This window comes from Centruroides vittatus, unplaced genomic scaffold (genome assembly GCF_030686945.1).
Source record: "Centruroides vittatus isolate TY-2023 unplaced genomic scaffold, ASM3068694v2 contig_401, whole genome shotgun sequence".
Taxonomy (NCBI): domain Eukaryota; kingdom Metazoa; phylum Arthropoda; class Arachnida; order Scorpiones; family Buthidae; genus Centruroides; species Centruroides vittatus.
Genome location: NW_027122216.1, coordinates 1,531,899 through 1,555,655, shown reverse-complemented (window position 1 = coordinate 1,555,655; position 23,757 = coordinate 1,531,899). Strand labels below are relative to the sequence as shown.

At 32.7% G+C, this 23,757-nt stretch overlaps 1 protein-coding gene across 1 annotated transcript; it reads left to right on the top strand.

Annotated features, from left to right (window-relative positions):
- The first annotated feature begins 10,169 nt into the window (after window positions 1-10,169).
- Window positions 10,170-22,611, top strand: LOC136976537 (zinc finger RNA-binding protein-like). Its single transcript, XM_067271846.1, has 2 exons — window positions 10,170-10,290; window positions 20,938-22,611. The coding sequence occupies exon 2, from the start codon at window positions 20,957-20,959 to the stop codon at window positions 21,755-21,757; it is 801 nt and encodes a 266-aa protein (XP_067127947.1). The 5' UTR covers window positions 10,170-10,290; window positions 20,938-20,956; the 3' UTR covers window positions 21,758-22,611.
- The last annotated feature ends 1,146 nt before the right edge of the window (window positions 22,612-23,757 follow it).

Below are 23,757 nucleotides of genomic sequence, written 5' to 3'. Positions count from 1 at the left end.
TCACTTAAATTTGTCTTGGTCTTACATTGGTGCAACACTGAATGGAATTGTAAATTGCAATTGCTGTGGAGCAGGTTTGATGGAAATTAAGTGCCCATGGTGTAAAAGAGATGAAAATATAGAAGAAAACCCTCCAAATTTTCTAAATAAAGTGAGTAAATTCATACTAAGGAAAGATCATGTGTACTGTTATCAAATTCAAACTCAGCTGTTTATTTGCAATGCCAGTTACTATGATTTTGTTGTTTGGACAAAAAAAGTCAACTTACTTGAACACATTACATGTGATGAATTGTTGTGGGCAAGCATTGTGCAACAAAGTAAGGCCTTTTTTGTGCACTGTATTTTACCAGAGCTAATTGTAAAAAAAATTTTCTTCCCAGCCAGCTCTACTCCCACGAAAAGATTCAGAAACCATCCTCCTTTAGGGAGACAGTCCTTTTGTAAGTTCTGTCCTCCCCCGAAAAGTGTCCTCCTTTTAGATATTCGAAGAGCAATCTGTAAATCTCCATATTCGATTGATGCCGAGCCAATCCGTTGCCTGTGATGTGATGTGTTTGTATTTGACATGATGGTTCGTCAAGGCTTGGTACAGTGCAGCAAAACACAATTATGAAATGCATGTGCTCTGCACAGGAGACCTTGAGAGAGTGTGCTGCATACAAGTAGCTTTGTTTACTTCTTACTGAAACATAACACTGCACATATGCATGCAGTAGAAATTATTATAGTGTATTATTGTTGCAATGAATAAAATGTTTCTTTTATTTACAATATTTTTTCCTTCAATTTATTTGTGTCTTTCTTTTCATTGTAAAAAAGTTGGTCACCTTAGGAAAATGTATAAATTTTATAGAATAAAATACTTTACAGCAAATTGTTTTGTTTGATGTAAAAATTGCCACTTTTAAGCAAAAGAATAAAAACCCAGAATGTATTACAATATTGAACAAATATTGTAATTCATTTGACTAATAATCAAAATTTATTTATTTTACATATTGAAACTGTCAGTTGACAAAAGATTTCCACTCCCGAATAACAAATTAAAATTATTGATCAAATGGAACTACACTGTTTGATAAGTTTATTAGAGCACAATAAATTGTGACAATTTTTTCAATTGTTGTTACAGAATCTTTAGTTCTAACTGTAAGCAGTTTAATTGGTAATGTAGACTGCGAGATTCTGTATTGATTTCGGATGTGGCCAATTACTCCTTCTACATGTATCCTCAGATGTGAAAGTTTTCTGCTCTGAATCACATATGTAGCTGAAAGTTGTTTCTTTCCTCTTGTGTATGCTGGAAGTAGAAGCTTTGCACAATAGAAACCTACACTGTCAGCTATATTAAACCCTCTGTCAGCTAAAATAACATTGCCAGGATTGAGATAATTTAAAAAGCCAGATTGCTCAGTTAAATATTGGTCACTAACTCTACTTCCCCATGGTTCCGAAATAAATTATACTGTTCCTTGAGGTGCTCCTATTAAAAATTTTATGGTGTTGTGATGTTTATATTGTGACTAAGTCTGAGCTCTTGAGATTAATGATGAAGGTCTATCGATAAAAATTTCAATGTTTTTAAATACACTAGGCATTGTTTGCTGTGAAATGTTCCTATCTGGCCAGTGATTTAAATCAGACAAACAAACATACAAAACATTTGTCCATTTTTCCAGGATTCTTGAAACTTGATCGTGAAACATGAAACCTGTAAGCAAGATCCCGAAGACGTAAAGTCATTCTGAATCTCATCAAACACATCAAAAATTCCTGAAACTGCGATAATTTGCTTTGTTCTGAATGTTGAACAGCAGCAGAACATAAGTCAAATACAGCCAGAAGGACATTGAAGTTTACCACTCCTGTAAAAAAATCTTGTTTTTTATCATTTCCTTGAAATGACTGAAGTGAATAATAATCATTTATGGTGGCTGTTGCTTTTAATGTTGCCAGTTCTCTCCGAAGTGCATCACATTCCTGTTCCAAATTAGGGCAAGATTCTAGGACCGAATGACGCGGTGGAGGGGGGGGCAAATTGTCGACCCCCCTGGGGAGCAAAAAAGTCAGAGGAACCATACCTGTATATGTGCGCGTTCGCGAGATATAGCCCTCGAAAGTTGCGCCTACGTTATGCGGGTTCGCGAGCAAAAAAGCCGGGTCACGTGACCCAATATTTTTTTACGATTTTACAGGAGTCCCGTCGCTTGCCGTTAAAATTGCCTTTAGTAGACGTTTTCCCCATTTTTTTTTACTTTGTTCAAGAACTACCGTGAATCGATCACTAGTTTAGCACATGGCGGCTTGTGGTGGCGCCCGTACGAGAGGTCAGTCGGGCCGCCATGTTCGCTGCCATATAGTCATTTTGGGGGGCCTGTATCTCGCGAAGGCGCGCTCGTACACCCATGGTTCATTAGACTTTTTTTGTTCCTATCAGTATGTTATACAGTTCTGTTAAAGTCCCAACCGCGTCATTCGGACCTAGAATTGTGCCCATTAGGGTTCTATTTAACTAATTTTTTTCTTCTGTAACTTGGCTTTAAAACATTAAGTCCAGGTATGAAAGAGATATCAAGGTGTGATGATTCGTGACGAGGTGTAACGGTTTCCGCGAACAGACCGACACAAAATAATAATCGAAACACGTTACTTTTAACAAAGGTACGATTTTATTCTCGCCAGAAAGAACAGAAGCAGGTTCTTTATGGATCCCAACTTTACAAAGAAAGGCTTTTTTACAGTCTAAAAAGCGCGCTCAAAACGGAACCCGACAAATTATACACGTGCAGATCTTATAACTAAAGGGAACAAATATATACATGTAGATAAAAATAGTCGAAGATTGAAATACTTTGGTGGGATACCACTCTTGAGTCCTGTTTGATTATTTTATAGGCTTCCCGTGTTCTCGGTGAATCTCTCACTCCCCCGTCGTATCCTTTCCTTTTCTTCTGCTGCTCACTTATCCGCCTCGGTCGAGAGCTTCCTTTTCACACCTTCACTCTCCACAGTCCAGTCGAAAAGTGATTCACTTTCCATTCCTCGAGACCCACGGCGCCGTCCCTTCTATTGCTCTATACGTTGTCTCTTTCTTAGAAACGATAATCCCACCCAAAGGGTAAAAAGGAGTGGTGGGGAAAGTAAAGGAGGATAGATAATACAAAAGAAACAAAGGAATTGCTAACACTAACTTATATTACATATTAAAAACATATAAAATACGCGAATAACATGGCCGACGGCCACAAAGGAAAGAAATTTATCTTTTCATTGCACCTTTTACTTCAGTTTGTTTAAATATTAAGTAAAATCCTACATTTTATTTGTAACCTTTAAATTAGAAGTTAATTGTGTGTCACCATATTCATTCTGAAGGGAACAGAGGATTTAATGACCACGAAAAATTTTCTCAAAATTGGTTGGTCATAATATTTTACTGTCCCACCAATGTTTTCTACAGGGCATCCATTATTTTTCCCAGGATTAAAATAATCGTGAAACAACCGTTTAGTAGGATTAAAGCATGAATTAAGAAAAGCACTTCACAGTTTCCTACTCTCCCCTATACGAATTACAAGGTAACGCAATCTCAATTTATAAAAAACAAGACCAATCATGTACATCTACCTGAAATGAAATGTTTATTGCAAACACGTTTATTATCCGTCACAAAGGAATCTGTAAAGTTCTGCCTGTTAATTCTGGCAAGCCATTCCGTTCGCCTTTGCCTGGAAAGATCGTAAGTTTTTTTATCTTGATGGTGAATTACCGTCGGAATTCGGTAAAACGACCGATCTTTATGCTTTCCGCGGTTGGAATCGCAACCAAATACTACGCAATGAACCATAATAAATTAAAATTAAACTTTAAAAAATATGATTTAGATGGCGATTTCAATAGTTGACAACCAAACCAACAGCAACCAATATGGCGCGCGCTTCTTTGCGCAGTCTCTGTATACGTGAGTGGAGTCGTGTGACGTCACGTGACCCTCTCTATTACGTAGAACAGAAAGTTTTTGAATATTTTAAATAGCATAACATAAATACTTAACTTTGTGATTTGATTATAATAGTTGTGAAGTTTAACACATTATTGCTAATATGAGATTATATTCTTTGTTTAGAAACTTATTTAAACTTTTTACTTAACATTCTGTTTGAATAAAATCAACTTAAAATGTCTTCGGATAAAAAGAATATCAGGCAAATATGCGTTTTGAGTTTCTGAAAGGATACAACATTACCATCCTCTCTACTACTTATACAATGTGTATGAGGAAGATGCTCCTAAACTTCGAACATATGAAATATGGTTTATGAAAGTTCCGTCGGAAAATTTTGAAGTGAAGGATAGGCAACCCGTTACATAGGCAAAACATACGGGGCACCCAAAAGCTGTGAACAAAGAAGACTTACAGGAAGAAATTGTTAAAAATCAGCGGATACCCTATATATAACCAAACACCAAAAAGTGAAAAAAGCACTGAAAACAAGCGAGAGATGATGTGAAGCTTCGGAAGTGGGTCTACTAATTGTGCAAATAAGAAAAATTTTTTTTCTAATTTTTGTATAGAAGAAAATAATAATAATAATTATTATTATTATAAATTAATGTTGTATAAAGAAACCGTCAAACAAGAAAAAAATAGTGAAAACGAAAAATGAATATTACATGTCCATAAAAAGACATGTCTGTAGAAATTTCCGAGAAAGTCAGACTTCTCAGATTGAAACAATGGATGAATTTGAGTGCTTAAGTCGAACATCTTCGATAGGAATCGAATTGTCCGTCGATGTTGCTCATCCAACGACCTGGGTTCCGATCTCGTTACAATTCGTAACGAAGGGGGGGACCAATTGGAGAGAGGGAGTCAGTCGACATCGACCTATCGGAATGTTCGATCTGGGACTCAAAGAAAAGTTATAAAAACCGTCAAAAAGGGAAGTGACGCTCTCGGTTCTTGGTTCTCGGAGCTTTGGCTCGCGATCTCACGACTGTTTTTTTCGTGATCTTCGGCAGTTGGATTACATCTCTTTTGGAATGTCACCGCTCTTTTGGATTTGTAACCTGTAATCTGAATCGTCCCAGCTTCCGAAACTCTCCCCGAAGAAACGGAACAGTGCTCCCGGGGTCACCATATTCCTGCGAAAACATCTGAGAACTTTTCTTGTGGACATTTGATTTCGAGAAGGGGCCCAGAAGACTTGAACGCCGCCGTTGATAAAAGTGTATCGTAGTTTAAGCACCTTTTGCTATATAAACGGGTTACAAATGAAAACCTGTCTCTGAGAGTTTCTTTCACTCCCACACGTGGATCGTGACCGCGCGACATTCTGACTAACTCAGTCGTTCGGCAAACCTCACAATGACTTCGGCAGACTACAGATTACGTTTACGCACGCTTTTAGCGCATCTTTTCAGTTCGAACTTTGCGGCATCGTTTGAATTCGGAAGCAACTTTTGTTCAGTTTTGCTTTAAATACGAGGAACTGCTGTAAATGTTAGCACTTAGTATTTAACGACTTGCATATGTTGAAGGTATGTTAATGTAATGTTGAAAGTAAAGAAGGAAGGTACAATGTGTGGTTACCTACTCTTTGTTCTCTTAAAATCAATAAATGATTGCTTTTTCAATACAAAGAAATAGTCTTAGTTCCTTTGTGCAAAATACTTTTAACAGCATATAGTAATGTTTTCCTGACGGCCGGATGGCCGAGCGGTAAAGGTGGCAGCCTACCGCTCTGGGGGACCCGGGATCGAATCCGAACGGGTCGAATAATCCCCAGGAATTTTCGGGGGGGTGGTCCGTTCGGATATGTTGGGCCCCGTCCCTCACCACCCGGCCGCCCCATTGTGGGCCTGGCCGAACCCATAATGGGCCTACTAAAAGAGGCCCTCTTAGTGCCCACAGGGCGGAAAGAGTTACAAGGAAAACATTGCTTTTTTTTTTTTTTTTTTTTTTTTTTTAAGTATTGTCGATAGCATTTAAACGCGTTAGTTTTATATTATATCAGGATTAAAAACAATATGGCAGTACGTGCAATTAATAGCGAGGTTGTGGCCGTTTACATTTTCATCGTGAAAACGTGAACGAACGTCGGACGTTCAGCGCCGCCATCCTGTAAGCCTAAACTTTAACAAAGGCGTTTGGAACGTCGAACATGATCCGTCAGTGGAATCATTCCACTGACGTTCCAAACGCCATTGTCAAGCTTCTAGGCTTACAGGAAAGCGGCGCTGAACGTCCGACGTACACGTTTTCGCGTTTAAAACTTCGGCCTCAACTTCTCTAATATCATAAAAGAAAAGTCTTACTGTTGTTTTGAATGTAGATGGGTTAAAGCTTTTCGTTCCTAAAAGAAATCATTTCTGATCCAGAAAATGAAAATTCAGCATCTAAAGTGGATAGGAACATGTGAAATACTTTGAAGATTAATGGAATTAAATTATTTTTCAGTGAGTTAAAATTCAACCTTCATTATTCAGATCACCAGTAGTTTATGGGAAAAGATTATCCCAATTTTTTTATCCACAGTAAAATGCTTCAAAATCAAATCAAAATGGTCAGTCATTCATTTAGTACTAGAAAATCGTGTGATATTAGCGTGGCAATATGTTAGCAATTATCAAATTAACGGTGTCACATTATTCGTTTGGATGACTCGGTTTGACTATACGAACATCCGAAAGTAGATCGGTACGAGAAACTCAGAAATCAATTTACGGATTTCGATGGATTTTTGCATGGTTATTCCGAGGCACCAAAAAGTATCCCCTGTAAAGTCCTAGCTTTCACTTTTACGTTTTATTCGAGAAAATCACGAGTTTAGAACGATTACTGATCGCTTTTGGACTTAAGAAATCGGTAGATATTAAAATAACAAGTAACTTTCTTTCATCTGTATAAACTTCATTACGAAAATTAGCATTTTTTTCGACCGAAATCCGGAATCTCGAACGTTAATAGTCACCAGGCTGTAGTTGTAGTTGCGGGAGATATAGCCACAGATTCTATACTCGTCTGTTTGCGCTCACCGAAAGTTTTTGTGTTCTTTTTTTAATTTTGTTATTTTTTATTTCTCACCATAAACTACGATGATTTTTGACCTATATCATTTTTAGCCGAATAATTTTACCGCAAAGAAGGAATATAATTTTGCAAACTGTTGCCCTGTAGTAGATTCATAAAATGGCCAGATCTGAGAGGTACGACTTTACTGTCGTGGATGCTAATTAGACTATAGACCTAATTGGATTGTAAAAGTGTCTTCCAAGTGTCACCACTGTGTCAACTGGAGTTTCTCTGCGAAATTGAAAAATTTCGCAGCGAAACTCCAGAACAATCGGACAGCGCCGGATCCAATAGGTGGGAGGCCCGATTGAATACTTTTTTTGCGGGGCCCCTCAAACTTTATATAACAAAATTAATTAACTGTTAATTTACATATTGAAATATGTTGTTTTATTTTTAATAATAATATACCTAGATATTTATTTTTGTAACATGTACTGTTTTTAAATATATAAATTTTGACGTGATGCGGGGCCCCTTTAAGCGCGGGGCCCGATTGGCATCAATCGCTCCAATCGCCTAAAATCCGGCCCTGCAATCGGATGCCTTTCCAAGAAAATTGAGAGCTCCGCTATAAAAATTTATGCACTTTTTTTAAAAACTCTTTCCGTCCTGTGTCAGTAAGTGGCCTCTTTTTAGCAAGCTCATTATGGGTTCGGCCAGGCCCATAATGGGGCGGCCGGTGGTGAAATATGGGGGTCGAAATATTCGGACGGACCACCCCCCGAAAAATTTCTTGGGATTTTTCAACCCGCCCGAATTCGATTCCAGGTCCCCCCCCCAGAGCGGTAGGCCATCCGGCTGTCGAAATTCATGCACTGGTACACAATCAGTTATCGGATCAGTTAAAGATAGATATCAGTTATCAGATACCTATCTTTAACGATATGCAGCCATGTACCTAGTACCCCCTCACAATTAAAAACAAAAAAAAGCATTTTTCTAAATGTTAATGATGTGTGTTTAAATGGTATTTTAAACGAACAGCAAATGGAGTTGTCATGATTCCTACGTTTATTCGTTGCGCATGGTGTAGAAAGAATATTCTTCGCATGCTTTTATAACAGCTACCTCCATCAGTATGTGTAAAATTTTGCCAGAGAGCGTTGTGAAAAAGAATTATATATAGTAAAATAATTTACTACATTCCTAATTATATTCCTCGTTGCAAGCAAATTATTCGGCTGAAAGTAGTAGCTCCAATCGAAATCATCTTAATTTGTGATGAGAAATAAAAAGATCTGATTTTGGAATCTTTCGCCGGACACAGATGTAATTCTACACGGGTGTATAGTGATTTGGATATTTCGACACATTCAACGTAACGTTGAATGTGTCGAATTAGGCCTACATGATATTCATATCATGTAGGCCTAATTCGACACATTCAACGTTATCCTTTCGTTACATGTGTTTATCCCGTACTGTGTGAAAATAGCGGTCCCTCCAACTTGCTACCCGAATCGCCGTGAGACCGAATGTATTGAAAATATTTGTTTTTCCAATAATCTTCGAAAACTCGTGTTGTAGCAATTTTATATCTTGTACTTTTTAATTTTTTATTTATATATATATTTTTTAACTCTCCTCCTTGTGGGCACTAAGAGGGCCTCTTAGTTAGCAAGTCCATTATGGGTTCGCAACAGGTAGTGAGGGACGGGGCCTGACATTTCCTGATGGATCACCCTCAGAAAAATTCCTAAGGATTTATCGACCCGTCCAGATTCCTCCAGAGCGGTACGCCACCTTACCGCTCGGCCATCCTGCCGTCTTATATCTTGTACTGAACAAGTTAATGAAAGGAATTGCTTTGAATCATTAGAATGCTACAAAACATAAACATGCCAAATTTTCAGTAATTATAAAGTTTTCGCCAATTATGTAACTGTAGCGCGGAAATTCAGACGAAAAATAAGCGAGCAGAAGTACTGTATTTTAAACAAGTGATGATAACTAATATACAGTATATATGTTTTGTAAACTGGACTTCAGTTTTTAAAATTACCGGTAATTGCAATTTCGCAATAAAATACGATCATACTTAATTCCTAAATGGTAAATCTTAGATGTTATACATAAACCTAAGGTGACCAACCGTCCTCCTTTTGTAAGTTCTATCCTCCCTCGTAAAGTGTCCTCCTACATGTCCTCCTTTTTGATATTTGAAGACTAATCTGTAAATCTCCATATTCGATTGATGCCGAGCCGATCCGTTGCATGTAATATGATGTGATGTGTTTGTATTTGACATGACGGTTCATCAAGGCTCGGTACAGTGCAGCAAGACGCGATTATGAAACGCATGTGGTCTGCACAGGAGACCTTGAGAGAGTGCGCTGCATGCAAGTAGCTTTGTTTACTTCTTAACGAAATATAACACGGCACATACGCATGCAGCAGCGTCGTAACTAGTCTTTTATGCGCCCGGTGCGAGCTTCTGTAACTACGCCCCAAAACTATGATATAAAACTTGGTCTAGGTCATTTCTACGTTCCCCCAGGGTCTGCGCCCTATGTCTGGGCACCGCTGGCACCGCCCCTAGTTACGGCACTGGCATGCAGTAGAGATTATTATAGTGTATTATTGTTGCAATGAATAAAATGTTTCTTTTATTTACAATATTTTTTTCCTTCAATGTATTTGTGTCCTCCTTTTCATTGTAAAAAAGGTGGTCACCTTATTAAACCGGACATCGTCTACTTTATTCCAGTGGATCTCTGCGGTATTGTTGATGTGTTGATCAACAGCACGGCAAGAATATTCTATAAACATTTTTTTTTGCTATATTAATTGATCCCGTCGAGGAAATTTATATTAATTGTAATTAAAAACATTTTAAATATATGGACAACATAATAATTTCAGACAAACCAAAACCAGCGTAAAAAATTTCCTCGTACCACATTATAAAATATTCTTTTATAGTATTTAATACACTACCGTAGCACATAGTGATAATTATTTTCTTGAATATACAGTATTAAAACGAATGGAAAACTTTTAAATTTGATTTATTATATATATTTGTTATTTTTTTCTTACAGTACACACAATGAAATTAATTACATTAGGGAAGCGTGACGTCTTATCGTTATATTCGGATATGACGAAATCTTGACGAACACAAAATGAAATAGATTCTGTGTATAACACTAATAGAATTTATAGTAAAATCGGACAGTAACGTTAGATAAGTGGTTATCTTACATTTGGTAAGTATAAATTATGATATGGGAGTTAATTTCGTTTTCGGTTTTGTTATTGGAAATTAAAACTTTCATGTGTAACGTTGAATATATAACTGTATTGTTATATATTATATTAAATACTGGTGGTTAGGCCTAAGTATGGTCGTGTTATCACTTTGTTGTGTAAGTTAATTTAAGACAGACATCTTTTATATTGCGAAACTCTAAATATTCGTTGCTTTGTTTAGTCGTAACATTTACTTAAGTTCGAAATTATATATTTTTCCTGATGTTATGTAGTTAATATGATTATAACTATATATTTATTATTTATAGTTTATATACCAATCTCAACATTATTATTTATAGTTTGAATACATTTAATATTTATAATATAAATATTTTAGTTTTAAATTAATTAAGTGGTAAAAGGGTTAATGTAACCCTTGGTGCCAAGGTGGCGGCTCATCTCTGATTCCAGCAAGGAAACAGTGGGACGCACGTTCTAACCTAACCTAACCTATTCTAATAATTTGGTTGCTAATAATATACTCTCTTTGAGTGGTAAAGGGCCTTAAACCACAAATAAAAAAAAAAAAAAAAAAAAAAATAATTTGGTTGCTAATAATTATGGTAATTTATTAGAATAGGTTAGGTTGGGTTAAAACGTGCATCCCACTGTTTCCTTGCTGAAATCAGAGATGAGCCGCCATCTTGGCACCAAGGGTTACATTAACTGGTAAGGGTTTGAGTTTTTGTTTATAGCTCTTATTATAAGCATCACCCCCAAAAATTTCTATCTGTTTAGGACACATCTACTAGCAAGGTGTCTTAAGAAAGCAAAATTAGGAAAAAACATGCCACATATGGAAATTAAACTTTTACTAATTACCTAATTATTTATTGTTTTAAAAACACTTTTCAAAATAATGTTTATAAACTATAAAAATATTTGTTATAAAGTAGATACTTTCCTCCATATGTTGTCACATAATTCAATGCTTAATTTTTTCACACTACAATTGATAGGAATTTAACGGTTTGCTACAAAATGTAGAATTTATATTATTTATTTAATAAAGTAATTGTCGGATTTTATTGAGTACGATTGATTCTAATTATAATCGTTAACGTTTGTGAGCCGTGATGGTAGAATTGCACTTAGGTGGCCTCGTGATGCCGAGGTCGGTTTTTAACATGTATCGGTCTACCGCCTATTCTACGTGTTCTGCATGTAGATGTGCGCCTAAGTGGGGTGAGCTCCCCAAAACTATATAACACAGAGTACTCCGGATGGGTCGAGTGGGCTTCTCGAAGCCGGCATAGTCGGGTGGGCTAAGTAATTAAATGCCATAGTCTTTGAAGTACCGCCGTTGGGGCTACCTAGATACACTTTTACCGCCGTGATGAATAAACTAGTATAATTATATCATAATTTGAAAATAAATTTTGTTTATATATTATCTGCCAGTGAGTGTACTAATTTTTCTTTCCATAGGGAAAGAAAAATTAGCATACTCACTGGCTTTCTTTCCTTACAGAAAGAAAAATTAGCATGGTCTTTCTAATAATGTAATTATTATAACTAATATTTTTGGGATCAAACATTCCATCATCAGATCTTACAGATTTGGAACTAGAATGCTGAATTAGGTGTTTGAAAGCTTTTGAGTGTTTGGTAGATTTAAATAACATATTTAAATGAGTGGATACATAGCTGAAAATGAAAGAAAAATAAAAGATATAGCAGTATATAGTATAAACATAAAGTAGAATAAAAGAAAAAAATTAAAGTAATGATATATTACTATTCTGTTTTATTTTATCTTATTGTACTTTATTTTATGTTGTTTGTTTCTGCCTTCTTTTAATTTTTGTTTTTGTTTCATTTTCAGTTACATGTTTAAACATTTGAATAAGTTATTCAAGTTTTCAGAAAACAAAAGTACCTAATATTAGTTCTTTTTGTGTTTCTATTGGGAATTGTTGTAATTAACAACAGCATACACAGGAACTAAATTTTTTTTTAAATAATATCACATTAAACAGCTAAAATCCTCAATTATCTGTAAGTTGGAATAAGAATGCACAAATTGTATGTGTGATAGTGTTGTTGCTTCACATTGACATCATGTCAATTTGAGATTGTTTGACATATCAGTACCGTCTGTATTGTGACTCTAAGTACATGTTCTGTATTTTTAGGATTGCCAACCATTCTTTTATTGAGGACAGTCAGTTAATATAGTATTTATTTTCTTGTCCTTTATTGACTTTAGAAATAAATTTTGCCCTTTATTTTGAAATTTAAAATACAATCAATACAAGATTGATTTAAAAATGATAAAATATAAATTATCCACACTGTTTGAAACGGTATCACTTGATTGTAACTGCAGATTCTATGATGCAAATTAAGTAATAAAAAGTTTTATGAATCCCAGAGCAAATGCACTGTTATGGAGACACTAGAGATTGAAATGACTGCATATTTCTATGTTCACAGTATGAAAAACAAAAAAAAAAATTTGCAAGAACCTTTGTTTTATTTTTTACAGAAAATACAAACCAAAATAGTTTTTTTTAGTAAAAAACACAAACCAAAAACTACAAAAGGTGTTAAAAGTGGCACCTTCCTGCAATGCATGCCTTGCTTCTCAATAATTGACTGATGGACCCTTAAAAAAGTATTTAAGCATTTTGATGTAACTTTTGTGCTTATTTTGGCAATTAACTTATCTTGGGTATAGTTTCCATCAAATAATGAACAATTATTTATTGTGACATCATCACACTGCCATTTAATCATATTTTTAATTTAAAATATATGCTCTCCACCTCAAATTAGTACTATAGTGTCTTGCCACTGTACATCATACTTTTCCGTTAACAATAGAGTTGTGCCGATCATCTAATTCCTTTCAGGGGAAAATTTTTAATAGTGAAATAACATGACTTCTGGTTTGCATCAGAAGTTCATATATAGTTAACCAGGGCCTCCTTTCCCTAAGCTTTCCATATCTGATTTTGAATTTCATTTGTCTAACACCATTCTCAAGATTAAGGAAAGACAGATGGATGACTGGGAATTTACAGGTCTACAATTTTTTCAAATTTCAGCCCAGTCAACAGAGGGGAAAAAATCTCCAATATTTCTGAATTGGTGCATTTGTATTCCAGTAGTAATGAAGCATTTTTCTACATAATTTGCAACATAGAACTGACAGTTATTTTTCTAATAGCCTTTCCAAACACCTTATATTTTTCAATATATTTAGTTTTCAGAAAATATATAATAAAATGTAATAAACAATATAAGAAAATTTTAAAAGGTATACCTAGACACCAATAACCAGCAAAAAGGAATATAATTATTTTAAACAACCAATTTTCTTTAAAATATATTCATTTTTGATGGTTATTGGTGTCCAGGTTTACTCATTACTATTATATCAGTATTGTGGTAGTGACTGTAAGAAAATGTTTTTTAAATTCATCATATTTGTAAAAATAGAAATTTTTGCTGCTTTTACAGGTAGTTAAATATTTTATTATGTATAGAAGAATTTCTGTAACTGAAACTGGTCTAAAAGGCTGAATTGTTTTTATATGCAATAAAACTTTTCACTCCTTTAATAAATAGTGTGAATTTCTATTTTTATCAAAAAAGTTAGTACTTATTTGAAAGTTGATTCCTGCTGCATCAAAATAATAAAAGTATTTACTATTAAACATCTAATTTCAAGGATTCTGTCTTGGATTCAGCTAAGGGATATTATAGCAATTTCCTAAATCATTTTATCTTTGTGGTAGATGGTAGACATATTTTTTGATAACCACTCATAGGCCTTTGTTTCATGGAAAATGTTTAACAATGAACATTTTTACATTACTATTTAATTACATATGCTATTTATATGACTTTTTAAAAGTAGGCAGAATAGCTCTTCTACATCATTTTATAAGATAAAAACACTGTATCTAGATTATATTTTATTTAATTTAAAGTAATGCATTTATGATTGTTATATGATATATCATATAATTTGTAGTAGTGTTATAATTCATTATTTAAAAATTTGTCAAGTTGATTTATTAGGCTAAGAATCAAATCTTCCCTGAGCAATGTTTTTTAAATTAATACAAATGAATCAACTCTCTTAAATCACTTTGCTTGAAACTTGTTGTCAATTAGGTTAGATAATTCTATTGTAGATTGAGTTAAATTATTTTATGTTAGCTTTAATAATTCAATGTAACTGAATCCAAAGTATAATAACTTAATATGTCTGTTTAGATTAATAAAAGAACTCTCTTATCAATTTGACACTAATTTTTTCTGGCATAATTTCAGTTTTTCTGTTTTGCCATACCAATCTGCTGCTACTATTTTGGGATACTCAGTTGCCAGATGTATGGTAATTTGACAAGAATTTTCATTTAAAGTTTTTTTCTTCTTTATTAATCAACTTGTACTGATTTACAGGATACTTTAAAGCAGAGATGGGCAACCTGCGGCCCTCGGGCCGCCTGCGGCCCGCATTCATATATTTTGCGGCCCGCGACGCATAAAATGTGAATAAATATATCAATTTCCCAGCTTAAGGAAGTATGCAACAAAAATTCAAACGTTATTTTCTACAACTTATATATGGGAATAGTTTTTCCCACAAAGAATTTATTAAAAATTAAAACAAGAAACCAGCTAACAGACACATCGAAACTAATTTAAAACTAGCAGTGACGAATATTTAACCAAATATGTCCAATATATTACGTTTACATCAGTTCCAGAAGCTAAATTAAGTATACTTATGCTAGTTTATAATTATATATGAATAAATAATTCTGATTTACCAACATTTTATTTCTCTTTCTTTTGTATGCGGCCCGCATCAGTTCAAAAGTCTTAAAATGCAGCCCTTACATAGAAAAAGGTTGCCCATCCCTGCTTTAAAGGAAGGTTGAGATGATTAACTGTTAGATTAAGTGTATTCTAACCTAACCATCAGTAATCAGGCAATCACTTATCCAACACCCTATACATACTTGCCAACCTTTAGAATGGGAATAGCAGGGGTTAGTGTTGCCACCCATCTGGTTTAATCCATTGTCTGGGTTAACTATCAATTTTGTCCAGAATTTTGTAGAAATTGTGAAATTATGATGAAACAAAGTACTAACAAATATTTCAAATATTTTTATAAATTTACTTTATTCTAACAGCGAAAGATTTCACACTGACCAAAACCTAATCTGCCACCTTACGCCGACATATTCGCAACCTGTGGAATTTTTTTTTTTTTGCTTCTCAGCTCTTAAAGCTACATTACTTCATTTCTTAATTTAAGTTGCTCATACACATGTTCCTAACTGGTTTACAACTGGCACATTATTCTTCGTATGGTAAAATAACATTGCTCATGCATCAGAGACTTCTGTTCGAACAAACCTGACCTGCTGTCTGGGTCAGCAATTTTGGATAGGTGGCAACACTAGCTGAGACCTTGATAGAGAAATGCTGATTTTTGAATAAAAATGCTGACAGCATAAAAAGCAAAAAAAATTCTTTCTATAAAATTGATATTGCACAATGCTTATATTAAATAACATTAAATTTTGTTCATTAAAAGGTATCTGTGCATATGGTATCTTATAAAGCTATTGTCATAAACACTGTCAAGAGTATGGCAATAGTTTTATACTCTTTAACGTCACAATTTAAAAGTCAAGTATTTTATGGGATGAATCATAAATCTAGGTGTAGATTTATGATATGTCCATCTTGATGTCTCATAAACCTTGATATTTTGTGTTGAGTGCCTCCTGTTATATGCCTTTGTATGATGTTTTGCTTTGTTAATAATTGACAGACAATTTGCTCAAGACAGTTGCTATCAGTCAGTTTATTGACTTTCACTGCAATTATTAAGGACAGTAATTTTTCTGGTTATTTATTTCCTATCTCTGTCTTTTTCTTACCATACTGAATATCTTTTCCTTTTGCCATGCAGCAATGTAGGGAAGACCATGCAATGCTTTGTGATAAAACCATCATCAGCCTTACTATTTTACAAAGATTTAAAATTGTAAGGCTGATGATGAAAATCCCACAAATTTCAAAGAACCATCTAGTTTCTTTTCATGATAGAGTTTATACCATACAGCCTGTATATTCATAAACATCTGATTCATCACAGAATCAGATTTTTTTTTTTTTTTTTTTTTTTTTAGAGAAACTGTAATGCTGCTCAATAATTTGGTATAACTGTAAAAGCGACTCATTTTCGTCTGCTGATGAGTTGGCCATAATTGATTTAACTGCCAACAAGATTTTACTGCCATCTTGGCAGTAAAGTTGCCAGACTTGAAGATGCAATTTATCTTATCTACCATTTAAAATTATCACATTTGAGCTAAAATTCTCATATACAGGGTGGGCCAACGAAAACGAAACGGCAGAGTGTTCGTATTCATCCAAGCAAATCGCTTGGACAGGTCGATTTTATTCTCGAGGGACATCTTATGCAATAAAGTTTTTGCGAATCTGAATATTAACTAAACAAACATTTTTTTTCAAAATAAATGTTTGTTTAGTTAATACAAAATAAATGAGTTTTTAAAATTTTTTGTTGTCTGTTGTATTCAGAATCGCAAAAACTTTATTGCAAAAGATGTCCCCTTGAGAATAAAATCGACCTGTCCGAGCGATTTGCTTGGATGAACACGAACACTCTGCCATTTTGTTTTCGTTGGCCCACCCTGTATACATCAACATAATAAATAAAAATATTAATCTTGGTTCTTTCTCAATTGAAGGAATCTGAGAATGTTGTTCTTGTTTGCTTCAGTCATTTATAATAAAATACCATATTACTTGCATATAAGATGATCTCACACGAGGTGTGACTTTCTTTTCTAATTTTCTTTATTTTGATCTTTAAGATCAAAATAAAGAAAATTAGGTTTAGATTTATTAATACAATTCCAATTTTATTTTTAATCAGAAATAAAATATTATCAAATGCACTTATTAAGGCAAACAACCATGCTTTCTTGATGCTATCACCTTTTGTCTACTCGGACTCTCCCTCTGAAGCTTCATTACAACTCTCGTCTTTTTTTCACTCTCACTCCACAAAGTATTATCCTCTGATCCATTGAGTGAATTTGAAATGCAGCATTTTCTGAATGACTTTGCTATTAGCTCTTGAGGAATGTTCTTCCATGCAACCTATATCCACATAGCAGTCTGTGAAGCTTTAGCCCATTTAATGTGGCTAGTTGCTGTCACTTCGTGAGCTTTGGAGGTAAACCAGTCAGTGTACAGTTTCCTCATGTAATCTTTAAATGGCTTGTTGATGCATATGTCCAAGGGATGTAATTGTGATGTCATTCCCCAGATATTGTCAGTAGAGTGCTCTTGTTTTCCCCTAGAAGATTTTTAACGTCATCTGTGAGGTGTTCTTTGAATGCATCTATCACCAAAATTGACGGTAGTTTTAGCAATGCTCCTGGTCAACGTAGCCATACTGTTTTTAACCAGTCAGTCATAAGCTCATTGTTCATCCAGCCTTTTTCTTGACATCGAATAACATCATCTCTTGGAAAAGTTTCATCTTTAGGAATTATTTTTCTCTTCAGTGTGATGTATGGTGGCAACTTATGACTGTCTGTTGTCCATGCCAGCATGACCATGATTCTTTGCTTTTCATTCCTCCCTGACCTAATCAATACTTGCTCTTTTCCTTTTTGATGGACAGTTGTATTGCTTGGCATATCAAAGTAAATTGGCATTTCATATGCATTCCCAATTTGGCTTATTAGGAATTTAGTGTGTTTTTTGAAATTGATAACATGCCTCTGAAACTGGACCAACTTGGCTTTGTAATTGGCAGGTAATTTTTGAATAATGGAGGTCTGATGTCTTATGGAGAATCCTGCTCTTTTCATGAAGTGAGATGCCCAACTACACTTGCTTTAATTCTTGCCATGGAATTCCACATTCTCTTGCAAGACCTCTGGCTTTTGCTGAGAATTTCCACATCATGGGCATAAACCTATTGTGTGTGTTTTTCACAAAATTTTGAGTTGTTCTAACTTTGCATATTCACCAATTTTCGGTCCACAAAATGATTTTCTTGTACTTTCACAATTAAACAGTGAATCTTGCTGATTATGCCACTTCTGCACACACTCTTCTGATACACTGAACTCACGGCCTGTAGCACAGTTATTGCTCTTTTCTGCATACAAAGTTACTTTTCTCTTAAAAGAAGCTGTGTACTGTGTTCTCCATATTTTTTCCATTGTCAAAAACCAACATTATCTTTCCACTACACAACCTAACAGTAAAATACCATAACAATGAAGAGTGATCTGTCACTAGACCAGTATTTGACAAGTCAGAAATAGCAACCAATCATTCTTCTCCTCAAAGCTATTTTCAGACTGACTCTTTGAAAGTGACATTCACCTTTGATAGCACCCTGCTATAATGGCAGCATGAACTATACACAGTTCACAAAAATTATTGCAAAAATGCAAAGAACCCTTTACTCACATGTATAGGATGACCTAGGTTTTTGAAGCAGTGAAAAATGAAAAAAATCCTCATCTTATACATGAGTAGATACGGTACATACAATGTCTTTGCATATATATTGGTGTTAGACTTTTAAATGAAGTGTTTATGTGATAATATCAAATTCTTTAAAAACACTGACAAAAGGGAAAAGTGGCCTGTCCACTGATGGAATATACAAAATGCTGCTAGTCAATGCCAAACACTGATGGTTGGCAACTATGCCTGCATGTCCCAGTGATGCCAGATTTGTGTCAACCTGTGTTATTTATTCAAGTTTCATTAAATTGGCATCCTTACTTGTTACTCTATTATAATACTTCTATTATACATTGATTAAATAGCTGGCTAAAGATTGTAAATTAGTATTGAATTATGGATAACCTACCATAAAAATTATAATTTTTATGATATCTATAATCTATAATTACACGAATTACACATCAATTAAATATTTGGATATACAGTCAAGTTCGATTTAGCAGTACTATTTGTTTGCAAGTTGTTCTGTATGTGGTGCCAAATGGAAGTACAGTATCTCAAATAATACAAATATATATAATAATGAACATGAGTTTGAGAATTTGAAAATTGCATGATTTGGTAATGATAGTGCTGGTTTATTATTGCAGCAATTAAATAAAACAAATTATATAATAATTAGTCATTATTATTTTAGTTTTGTTATGTTATAGGCCTACTAGTGCAAATTTCTGTGATTGATTACGAAAAAAGTTTTATCTCATATTTAGAGTAAGTTTATTTTCAAGTAGCAGATCACAAATATCAGTATTAATAGCAAAAGGTTTTCTCAGTTAAAGATTTAAATTCTTTCCAGAAATCAGATAGCCTATATTTTTAAAAGTTTTTCATTAATCTTCATGAAATCTTAAATTTTTGCTGTATGCATTATGTTCATTTATTATTGAAAGTTCATTTTCTAGGATGTGATAATTGTACTAAAGATCTGAGTGACTGGTTAGATTTATTTTCCAAAACTAAGATTGGCTTTATCCCTTTATACTTCTATTTTTCTGTCTGATTACCATTGCATTAAGAATTGTTCTGATTTTTAATCCCATTGACCTTAGATTGTCCTATTAAAAATTGTACTTTGCCACTTTTGTGTAAAATCTTTATAATTTATGCAGATATCTCTAACAAATGATTAAACATGAAAAGCATACTTATTTTTTTCACTCAATCTCATAGAAGTGTAAAGTGTAATCCATCATGTTCAGGGCCTTTGTACAGGCAATATAAAGCAAAAGAAAAGTGGTAAGACCCATGGTTTTCCATGACTGACAAGGTGGAAAATCATGAGACATGGAAAAACAAAATATTTCTGTTTTGTCAATCAGAAACAGTGTCACTATACTTTTTGTTGTTTAAATACTATGAAGTGTAATTAATCGACTACTAGGCATCCTTTCATCCTTTTATTTTTTTATTTAGTTGAACAGAATAGCATAGTGATGGCAAGTCCATCACTATGCTATTCTGTTCAACTAAATAAAAAAATAAAAGGATGAAAGGATGCCTAGTAGTCGATTAATTACACTTCATAGTATTTAAACAACAAAAAATATTCCTATTGAGTTCTGGCATTTGCAAGTTTTGCTGTAGTATATATAATGCTATGTTTAATATAAAAATTTTATATGTACTAAGTTATGAAAGAACTTTTGTCATTCATATATGCAAGTTCAATGAATGCTGGTATCTCCAAGAACCTATCCTTAGTGTAAAATAAGGGTACTGTATATACAAATATTAAATTTCTTTCTATGATAAATTTATGTAGTTTTTTTTTTAAATAAAATATTTGTGATATTTTTCTTTGATTTTATTTATATTTATAGAAGCATTAGTTCATTCTAGAAGTTTAAATTATTGTTAAATTTAATCTGATTTTTAGTAACTTTAACATAATTGTTAATATTTTGTAATGTTTTGTTAATATTAACTGTACTACTTACCTATAACAGGATGAGTAGTACAGTTAATAAAGATTTGAATTGAATTATTATCATTAAATTATGTCTTATAATTAGCATTTTAAAATGTTTTTATGTAAAATTTTTCAGATATCCTAAATAATACGATATGAGTGATGATGTTTTAAAGTGTGACTTATGCAAGAAGTCATTTAGTGGTGTAGTACCATATTCTCAACATTTGAAAAGTGCAAAGCACTTGAAGAAGAAAAATCAAATTGAATTAGAAGCAACTATAAAATTACCAGTAACAGAAGAGGGAAAATTATTTTGCACTTTATGTAATATGAAATTTAGTGGTGTAATTCCTTTTCAACAACACATGAATGGTTCAACTCATATGAAAAATGTTCGACGACAAGATGTAATGAAAGACATATGTTATAATTTAAATCCAAATCCAAAACAAACTGGATTTAAACCATTGAAAGATAAAAAGAAAATGTTCGACGAGGGTTATTTTAGTTCTGTCAGTAGTAGTAGTAGTAGTAGTGGAAGTACATATAGTAGTATGAATTCTGGTAGATTCAGTTCTAGTAATTCCTTTAATTCTGCAAATTTACCAAACCAAAGCCAAAATGTAAGTTTAGATCCTGGTATTGAATTACAGAAACTGTATGAATTTAAAATGAAAGGATATGATGATGAACAATCTGGTTTATTTCAAAAACATAGTTTATTGAAAGAATTGGTACCAACTTCATCAAATAGTCATTTATGGGATAGTGGTTTTTATAATTCAGATTCATCAGTATCAAGGATGAGGATGATTCCAGAAGTGGAACCAAAATTGCAGGGCTGTGAAATCTGTAACATACCTTTCTTTAGCAATCAGGAAGAAATTATTAAACATCTTCAAAGTGATGAGCACTTTATACAAAAATTGAGGACTTTGAAATTAACAAGTTAAAAATTATTTTTATTTTTCACTAGGAAATAAATTTATGCTTGTAAATTCTTACAAGATATAATTATTATCATCAACATTTATTTTAAAATTGTTATGTTACTGTAAATTGTAATAGCAATGTCAAATTAAATTTTAAAATAGAAATCAAACTATGTTGTTTTTACTTTTAATGCAAATTGTAATTGTTCATAATTTAAATTAATATTCTTCATTAATTCTGAATTGTGCATAAAATGAATAATTATAATAAGCAATTAAAAGACGTAAGACATTATACGTTAAAAATAACAATAGATTTGTTTTCTAATTTTAAAATATTAAATTGACATTGCTAAAATATTAAGTGGCATTATTGAAATAGATTCAATCATATTTCTGTTATATGTCAGATAACAGAATGTTGATTAAAAACATTCTTTTAATTAAATACTTAAAATAAAACAATACTTTCGAGTAAAAGTGCTATATTGTCATTATTAACAAGTAATAATATCCTTAATTGTTTTATTGAAAAATAAAAATGTATTTATTATTATTATTGTTTATCTTTCCATTAAACATTTAGTCCAAGAGATCTTTACTTTTGACAGAACTAAATATCTCTTGGGCTACATGTTTAATGGAAAAAATAATGATTGTAGAAAATACTTTTATCTATGATATAATAATTACTGTATTGGTATAAAAGATTAGTTATATACATAAACATGATTTCACAAATTATATAGAAATGTATCTATATGATATCTGTGTAACTTTGAAATCATGTATTTGTATACAATCAGTTTTATGCTGCTGTTTTGTATGTAATACTGAGTGTAAAGTATTTATAGAAATTAAATGAAATATTTAGATATTGTTAACTCATTTAAGAAATAATTTACACATAAATGAAATATAAAATTATTTTTATAAAACATCTTTGCTTCAAATTATTTATTTAATTATCCATATTCCATGTGAAAAAAAATTATAGTCTCTTAAAGCCCAAATGATTGCCAAATTATATCAGGCTATATTACTTCTAGAATTATTAATTAAACATCAAGTAATTTGGTACTAGAGGCAGGTATTAGGTGCCATCTCTTTCTAAATTTAACAATTATAATTAAAATTAATATTTTAATAATTTAGAAGATTCTGAAAGAAAGAAACTGACCTAAAGCAGGATTCAAACCTGCAACTTTTGCTTCGGATCGATTCCTTTCTTCCAGAACCTCCTAAATTAATTATTAAAATTAAAATTTAATGAATATAATTAGGCATCATCCTTTGTTAAACTTAATAATGTCTGTCTCTAGTTCCAAATTACTTAGCATTTAATTAATAATACTAGTAGTTATTTAGCTTGATATAATTTGATAATCGTTTGGCTTTATAACTATTGGGTTTGGATATTTGTATTTATAAATTCTCTGTACCAAGAGGTGGAAATTTGAATTGTTTTGGATTTTAGAATCAAAAACTAATAAGAAAAGATTAAATAATTGTTTTGTTTGAATCACTTTTCACGGAAATAAGATTGCTGTTTCTTAAGTTCAACTATTTTACAATCGAGCTTGCTTGTAAAATTTTTAACTCTCCCAGAAGTGATAATCACTCATTAAAGGTGAGGCTAGGTACTCGGATGCTTTAAACTTTTAACTGTACTCCATAGATCTTATATTTTATTTTAACTTGCAAATAATAAAATTATCTTTCTAAATAATCTGATATTTCTAATAATTTGCATTAGGGTGTGCAAGATATTTCTAATCATTTAGAGTGATATACATAAATACGATATCTAAACATGCATATTTTATTTCAAAACATAAAATAATACATTTGGGATATAAATGATCATTAACTTATCTTTTATACACTAGATTTACTTCAGTATATTATATTATTTTACTTAAAACTGAAAATTATTAAACTTTAAGATTCAAATGACTTACTTTTTGAATCTTAAGTTCTTTAATATAATATTGCTTGACTTTCATTTTATCAGTGTCTAT

What these genes read in the sequence shown, in the direction of transcription:
- LOC136976537 (XM_067271846.1), top strand. Translation starts at nt 20,957, where the DNA reads ATGAGTGATGATGTTTTAAAGTGTGACTTATGCAAGAAGTCATTTAGT.